The sequence below is a fragment of the Galeopterus variegatus genome, unplaced genomic scaffold (genome assembly GCF_000696425.1).
Source record: "Galeopterus variegatus unplaced genomic scaffold, G_variegatus-3.0.2 Scaffold2462, whole genome shotgun sequence".
Lineage (NCBI taxonomy): Eukaryota > Metazoa > Chordata > Mammalia > Dermoptera > Cynocephalidae > Galeopterus > Galeopterus variegatus.
The window spans coordinates 76687-85432 of record NW_007728573.1 but is presented as its reverse complement, the minus strand read 5'-3'; the positions used below and the strand labels follow the sequence as shown (position 1 = coordinate 85432).

Below are 8746 nucleotides of genomic sequence, written 5' to 3'. Positions count from 1 at the left end.
ATAGGTAAATTCTTCTTGGTTCAAAACTAGGTCTTTTGATTTCTATTCTGCTGTACTTGCTAGTTCATAACAGCTGGGGGCTTCTGCCTCTGGAAAGTGTGGTCTGGGATGGAGTTAGACAGAACTGGATCGAATCCCTCCCCTATGATGAAAGCAATATGCCTATAGGCAGGCAGCTTACTCTCCCTAAGTGTTAGTTTCCTCCATTGAAAAGGGGATAATAGCAATTATTATTCAAGGGACTGTTGTTTCCATTGAGATTATACATACAAAGTATGAACCATGGTGCTTGGCATATGATAAATTGGCAACAATTTAAAATCTATAATTGCTATTATTATTCCAGAAGATGGAGTTTTAAAGAAGTATAACATGGTTTAGTCAGACAGACTATTTGGAGAGATAGACCCTGTTAAATGAATGCTGTGACATGGAAACAATAAGAGGTCAAGGAATAACCAAGGGACTCAGAGAGGCTTTCTTGGCAGAAGCAAACTGTGATGTCCCTATAGTATAATGGGGCTGTCTCTTCCTTTTCTCCTAGAGTATGAGTACTTCTGTATTTCTCATTTTATCTTCATGTTGTTATGGGACAAGAATCATATATCCTAATTAAAAGATAGAAAAACAGACCTAAAGAAGTGGAGTGACTTTCCTACAGAACTTAGATAAGTTTTAATTGACCTATCACGTATTAACTATATACCAACACTTTAAAAATATGCATTTAAGTGTATATTTAAGTATTTAAGCTTAAGTCATAGGGTGTTTAACCTCCTGATGTATGTATTAATATTGTTAAGAAAATAATTTTATAATTTGTAACTAAATCTTAATATAAGATTGTGCTCCAGATGTGATGTACATTTGCCATCACTACAACCTTTCTGAGAAGGAATACTGAGGAAATTATCACTAGAAATGCCAGCATTTTGGTTTCTGATTGCCAGAACTGCAAACCTAAGTCAGATATATCATTTGAGATATCAGTGAAAGAATGATAGCTGGAAACATTTTTTTTAAAAAAGGTATAAAAGGATTCAGACAACAAAAGACCTTTCAAAACTAGCCAAACAATTTCATATGTCACATTTAAATTTATTAGCTACAAACATAAAATTAATCTGATATGTAGTTTGAGGAACTAATTATTAAGTACTAATGATGGTTAAAGTTAGAAAAAAACAAAACACCTTAATATAGTGTTCAAAATTCTATCAAATCAGAAAAAGCCAAAGTAATCACATCTCAGACGAAGTGCTAAAGTTTTAGTTCTAAACAAAGTGTAAAGGGGAAGTTTCAGCTTGGTAGTAAGCACACATCGCTGCAGTAAATGAGAAGATTTTGAGCTGGAGAGCGACTTTGGATCTAAGAATATTCTGATGGCATTGGCAAGACTGAAAAAAGGGGGGTGGTATAGGCAGGAGTGCATGCCTGAGGCTGCTTTAGTCATCGAGGTTGAGATGCTGGCGGTAGCAGGAACGAAGAAGGGGAGGCTTGGGCGGATCTGGGTGGGGAGAATGAAGAGGACTTAGGGTCCATGTGGATGGGGGAGGCGCAGGAGGGGAAGGGGTTCAAGAGACAGTGCAAGGCTCTCCAGGTGGTTTCAGGAGCAGCTTGAAAGGTCATCCTGCTTTTAGACCAACTATGAAATAGGTTCTGACCTCCAGCAAGGTCTTCAGAAGCCACTAGTTTGTCCTTCTGAGACAGTTCTATCCTACGTAGGCTTTTGAGTAAAAAGTCCTGGTTTAGCACTAATTTTGACTTTAACTTGGAGAAAATGTTGTTTTATCACAATGATTTGTCAGTGAGAAAACATAATCTTTTTAGTGGCAATCATGCCCATACCCCTTCCTCGCCTTTTTACTCAGGGAGTGACTTGGGCTTCTCTTTTCCTATCTGAAAACTCAGAAAAACAGCCCCTGCCTCAAAGAGCTGCTGTCAGGCTTCTGTGATCTCAGGATACATGAGCCATGCACACACCATGGAAAGAAGGGGGGTTATTCAGGTTTCTCTACCAATTGGATGTGTTCTGTGTGATGCTAGTATGTAAGAAGACTGTGGGTATAAGTTCCTGGGAGACAGAGCTTGCCCCAGGGTAAACTTTCTGGGATACAGTATTTTCAGAAGTTGGAATAGGCCACCTGGAAAGAAAACAAGCTGCCCGGTGCTGAGGCTGTTCCACCCAAATGATGTGGTAGAACAGAGACTTTCCCTCAATCTATGGCACCTGTGATAAATGGTGTCCTCATCTTCACGGGTTTACCTAACCAAGGTCACATGTAGTTATCTTCACTGCATTTCTTTTATTGAAGAGACCATAACTCCAGAGAATGAGAATGTTGGTAACTAACTATTAACAGTAATGGGCTAACATTTATTAACTGTTTATCATAGGCTGGGCACATATGTGGTCTCACATTCAATCTGCATAAAAATGCTGAGAGGCTGGGCTTGTGACTGATTTGAAATAGGCTCAGAGAGTTAAGACACTCTTCCATGACTTCCCAGCTAGTAAGGGATGAAGCCAGGACAGAAACATATGTTTGCTTGTCTCTGAGTTGATGTTTATTGAGGAGGAGGAGCATGAAGAGGGGACAAGGGGAGGCAAAGTAGCGGGGAGGAGGAAAACATTCACAAATATTAGCTGACTCCCTTAAATATTATCAGCCATAAATCATTTGTGACACACATTGCAAATGAAAAACACAATGTAGGGAAGTACTTTCCACACTCTTATGCTTTTCCACCCAAGTGCCCCATCTGCTCAGACAGAGAGCATATGCCCCCAAGTGGCCTGGGATGTAGCCTAAAGCAAATTTCTTAGTTTATTCCTTAATATGGCATAATATTTTTAAAATATAAAACGTGCCTCTATATTTTAGAGCAAAATGAATGTATAATACAATGCTTGTCATATTTCTTTCATGCCTTCATGTATCCCCTGGGAATGCTACTCTCTCCCCCAACCCATTTGTGTTTTAGAAGCATTGACAGAAAAATGTACACTCATGAGTCTAGAAGTGGATAAAATAGACAATAAGCTAAAAAATTTAAAGCTTATAATTCTGTCAACAAATTAGCTCTCCAGAAGTTTACATGACAGCCATCCTTCAAACATACATCTCAAGATTTTTTATTTTATTTTATTTTTGACCGGTAAGGGGATTGCAACCCTTGGCTTGGTATTGTCAGCACCACGCTCAGCCAGTGAGTGCACCGGCCATCCCTATATAGGATCCGAATCTGCGGCCTCGGCGCTACCAGCACCGCACTCTCCTGAGTGAGCCACAGGGCCGGCCCAAGCCACAGGGCCGGCCCCATCTCAAGATTTTTATACATTCACCCACTTAATTTTCATTAACATAACACTAAAAGAATCTCCAGGGACTTCTAGTCTACCCCCAATATTAGTATCTCCAGTGCTGCTAAATATTACTCCCTTTGGGGCAATATGTCCAACATTCTCAGGAATGTTATGTTCCTCACCAGAGTCCTTCAATGCTCGTAAACTTCAACTCATTGTTGCGTTGAGAGTCAGGACACATTCTCTGTCCATTGCCCCTGCACCTGTTATCTTNAAGAGCTGCTGTCAGGCTTCTGTGATCTCAGGATACATGAGCCATGCACACACCATGGAAAGAAGGGGGGTTATTCAGGTTTCTCTACCAATTGGATGTGTTCTGTGTGATGCTAGTATGTAAGAAGACTGTGGGTATAAGTTCCTGGGAGACAGAGCTTGCCCCAGGGTAAACTTTCTGGGATACAGTATTTTCAGAAGTTGGAATAGGCCACCTGGAAAGAAAACAAGCTGCCCGGTGCTGAGGCTGTTCCAACCAAATGATGTGGTAGAACAGAGACTTTCCCTCAATCTATGGCACCTGTGATAAATGGTGTCCTCATCTTCACGGGTTTACCTAACCAAGGTCACATGTAGTTATCTTCACTGCATTTCTTTTATTGAAGAGACCATAACTCCAGAGAATGAGAATGTTGATAACTAACTATTAACAGTAATGGGTTAACATTTATTAACTGTTTATCATAGGCTGGGCACATATGTGGTCTCACATTCAATCTGCATAAAAATGCTGAGAGGCTGGGCTTGTGACTGATTTGAAATAGGCTCAGAGAGTTAAGACACTCTTCCATGACTTCCCAGCTAGTAAGGGATGAAGCCAGGACAGAAACATATGTTTGCTTGTCTCTGAGTTGATGTTTATTGAGGAGGAGGAGCATGAAGAGGGGACAAGGGGAGGCAAAGTAGCGGGGAGGAGGAAAACATTCACAAATATTAGCTGACTCCCTTAAATATTATCAGCCATAAATCATTTGTGACACACATCGCAAATGAAAAACACAATGTAGGGAAGTACTTTCCACACTCTTATGCTTTTCCACCCAAGTGCCCCATCTGCTCAGACAGAGAGCATATGCCCCCAAGTGGCCTGGGATGTAGCCTAAAGCAAATTTCTTAGTTTATTCCTTAATATGGCATAATATTTTTAAAATATAAAACGTGCCTCTATATTTTAGAGCAAAATGAATGTATAATACAATGCTTGTCATATTTCTTTCATGCCTTCATGTATCCCCTGGGAATGCTACTCTCTCCCCCAACCCATTTGTGTTTTAGAAGCATTGACAGAAAAATGTACACTCATGAGTCTAGAAGTGGATAAAATAGACAATAAGCTAAAAAATTTAAAGCTTATAATTCTGTCAACAAATTAGCTCTCCAGAAGTTTACATGACAGCCATCCTTCAAACATACATCTCAAGATTTTTTATTTTATTTTATTTTTGACCGGTAAGGGGATTGCAACCCTTGGCTTGGTATTGTCAGCACCACGCTCAGCCAGTGAGTGCACCGGCCATCCCTATATAGGATCCGAATCTGCGGCCTCGGCGCTACCAGCACCGCACTCTCCTGAGTAAGCCACAGGGCCGGCCCCATCTCAAGATTTTTATACATTCACCCACTTAATTTTCATTAACATAACACTAAAAGAATCTCCAGGGACTTCTAGTCTACCCCCAATATTAGTATCTCCAGTGCTGCTAAATATTACTCCCTTTGGGGCAATATGTCCAACATTCTCAGGAATGTTATGTTCCTCACCAGAGTCCTTCAATGCTCGTAAACTTCAACTCATTGTTGCGTTGAGAGTCAGGACACATTCTCTGTCCATTGCCCCTGCACCTGTTATCTTGTTGGCCTTATCCAAACAGCCCCAGCCCTAGCAGCAGCTGGAATAACAGATGGGCAGGAGAACTTGAGATTTTTTTACATCATCCTTTTGTTTATGAAATCCCCTCCCCCCAACATTGGAATCTGATAGGAATTCACTTCATTATCATTTTGTGTTTTTTCCCATGGTACTTATCAATTATTAAAAAATAAATGATTGGTGCAGAGGAAGATGAAAAAAAAAAAAAAGAATAACATCTCCCTTTGAAAATGGTCAAAAAGGAAATAGAGGTGGAGATTTGGTCATGTGAAACTGACATAACATCTCTTTGCCTTGGGGGATAATTGGCAGTAGCTAGGTTCCTTTGGTGGTTCCTTCGTGAGGAAGTCAGGACAGGTACTAGGAGATCTTGAAGTCAGAGGAGAGATACAATCTAGTCAAGCTGCAGATCTGCCAGGAACCAGCCTCAGAATTACAACTCCAGGACAAGACCCCACTTTCAAGGAATGAGATTATTAAGACAGACTTAAAATAGGGATTAGAGAGGAAGAATATAGGATATTAGTTATTAGCATATAGTTGTAAGCAAGTTGCTTAACCTCTCTATGCCTCAGATTCATCATCTGTAAAATCAACGTGAAAATACTGGTACCCATCCATACAGGGTTGTTTTGATTCTCAAATGAAAAAATGCATGGAAAGTGCTTAGCCCAGGGCATGATGTTCTATTAATGGATGCTGCTATTATTATCATCTTAGTCAAGAGTGAGAGACACAGAAAGAAGCAAGTGGCAAGGAGGAGAATCACTGTTAAGTGCAGCGTAAGGAAAGGTCTTGCTCACACGTCATGGGGTTTCTGCTTAAAATGAGAGGAAATGATCAGATAATGCCCAGAGATTCTGATGTGGTACTTTCTCACCTCTATGCTTTTGCTTATCATATTTATTTTTCCTGGATGGCTTTCTCCCAAACACCTTCATTGTGGATCACGTGCTATCTGATACTTTCCCACCAGGGTTGTTGCAAAGGTTAAATTAAAGATAAAAAGCACCTACTAATGTACATGGTTATCAGTCAATTGATGCTAGTTATTATTGCTGTACATTTTAGTGTGGTTCATCATGCTTAGCAGAGTACCCTAACCACACTAGACCATAAAAATTATTGGATAACTGCATGTGCATTTGATTTAAAATATGAGCAAGACTAATAGAAAGCCGTTAAGAGGATCAATTTTCTATTCTCTCCTTTTCTGCCCCCAGCATTGTGTTTGTATAGCTAATAGTCTTCTTTATATTTTCCAGGGATTTAAAACTTGGCAGTGTGTACCAGTACCGGGTCATAACCATTTCAGGAACTGAAGAGAGTGAGCCATCCCCTGCTGCCATATACATCCATGGAAGTGGGTACTGTGGTGATGGCATTATCCAGAAGTAAGTAGATCTAACCAAAGAAAGAGAAGGGGGGATGCTAATTAGGCCACAAGATGGTCAGGGTGCTGAATAGAAGAGCTTATGGGATATTCTTCCGTGTGTGAGCTGTGAGTTACTGGTAATCCCCAGCAGTCTATCAACTGGACTTTAAGCAATTTGCTGGTCTCAGACATTTTTTTTTTAACACATGCATTTCTGAAGTATGCAATACAATATATGATTTAGACAGAACTACCATTATGCACTTACTCCCATTTTACTCCTATTTGTAATTGTTTTAGGTGTGCTGCAAGGATTCTATTAGTGTTTTCCATCACAGTCCACATTCAGTTAACAGGACACAGGTCATCTAGGTTAAAATACTTTTCCATTCTTTGCTGGTTATCATTTGTTATAACTGCATATTTATTTGTTATTTTTATTGTTTTGTGTTCTATCAACAATTTACAAAATGGGTCAAAGGCTCATAAAAATAACAAAGTATTTGCACTTACTATAATGTTGAAACCCTACATAGTAAACAGTACTCCAGAGTGAATAATAAATGTGAATATAAGTACACTGAAGCAAACAGATTGATAAGTGTAAAGATTCCAGCCAGAAAGTATGATCAGAAGGTACAAATATACATGCCTAATAAATGGATTTTATCTAATTACTGGTCCACTTATCTCTGTGTTCTCAGGGCAAGATATACAATTGCCAAATAGGGGCAAAAAGCCATCAAGACTTTTGTATTATTTAAAAATCGATAAATAAACTTTTGAGTTGTTTTCTTCTAGAATAAACACAAAAATGTGTTCTGGTACAACATGGAGAGTTTTGTCCCCAGAGGTGGAAAAGAGACCAATAATCATTCAAAATTAAGTTTTTTATGGCTAAAATTTTGTTCCTTATTTCCAAAGTATTTATTTGCAAGTCAGACTATTGCTTAAGAGACTTTTTAAACTATTGACAGATTTAGTGATAAGCCTTATGTTATATTATATTATATTATATTAAGATAGCAAAACAAGCTATTGGCAAATTCCTTCATTAAATAGCACTGTTGGCTGTCACATAATATCTGTGCAATATGGAATTGCAATTACTATTCCTGTGGGGGGAAGGGCAGTGTAAAAAGAGAATTTGCTTCACAGTTGGATGAAACCACTGATGTGCAGAACACACGAATCAGCTCATAGGTGTAGTATGTATATGAAAGATTTGTTTATTACTAATGCTAATTCCAAGGGAATGAGCAATTTAATTTGTTACTGATAATTTTGCAGTATGTAATGTAAACTGGAAACCTCTGCTCTGGGATGAGTACAGCTAGAAGTACAGCAAGATGATGCAGTTATGCAAGTACAAAGAATTTGCACATGAATACCCATCCGCATAGACATCAGTTATTGCCAGCTGTATGCTTTCTGATCATGACTTAGCATTGGAAGAAATAGTGAATGTTGCAATTGTGATCAGATGAGGACCAGTGAGTTACATCTTTACAAGTTGCTGTGCAAAAAAACGATAGTAGTGTGTGTAAGATTCTGCTCCCCCTCCCACTGAAATACGACAGCTGTTAATGCAAGGGTACTAATTCAAGTTTTTGAAATGAGAAATGATATTTTTAAAAAACATGGTCCTGATAAGGCTAGTAACAATCACTGGCATGATTTCAGGTGACTTACTGAAGTGGTATATCACAGGGATATATATTTGCGTCTTAAATGTCCTGCATCTATAATTTCAAATCTGAATTTTCAAGATTTTAATATTGAGAAGATAATATAAGGATTTTTAAGTGTTCATTTATGGTGCAAATCAGCTGATTGCCAAGAATTTGAGTCCTCAAGTATAGAACATAAAGTTCCTCACTTGTCCAAGAATGAAATCGATGATAATGTTGTATTAAATATATTATACAATGTGTGCATTTAAGATTCACATCCAAATACAGAAACAGAACAAGAAGATATAGTTTCCAATACAACACAGTTGGGGAAAGGGAAGCCATTCACTGTTCTCTCGTGCATTAAGGCTTCAACTTCCAGCTTTTGATATGGCTGTTGTCTGACTGAACACTGGCAGAGCAACCTCCAGGGAGAAAGTGCCCACCATTTGCAGGTCCAAGATCAG

At 38.9% G+C, this 8746-nt stretch overlaps 1 protein-coding gene across 1 annotated transcript in view; it reads left to right on the top strand.

Moving 5' to 3' along the window:
* PAPPA (pregnancy-associated plasma protein A, pappalysin 1) overlaps positions 1–8746 on the top strand; it is a gene marked incomplete at its 3' end in the record, with an annotated part of 155726 nt that overhangs the window by 80596 nt on the left and 66384 nt on the right. The window contains exon 7 of the mRNA XM_008581790.1: positions 6497–6625. Coding sequence (XP_008580012.1) covers positions 6497–6625 — 129 coding nt within the window. The remainder of the gene's footprint in view (positions 1–6496; positions 6626–8746) is intronic.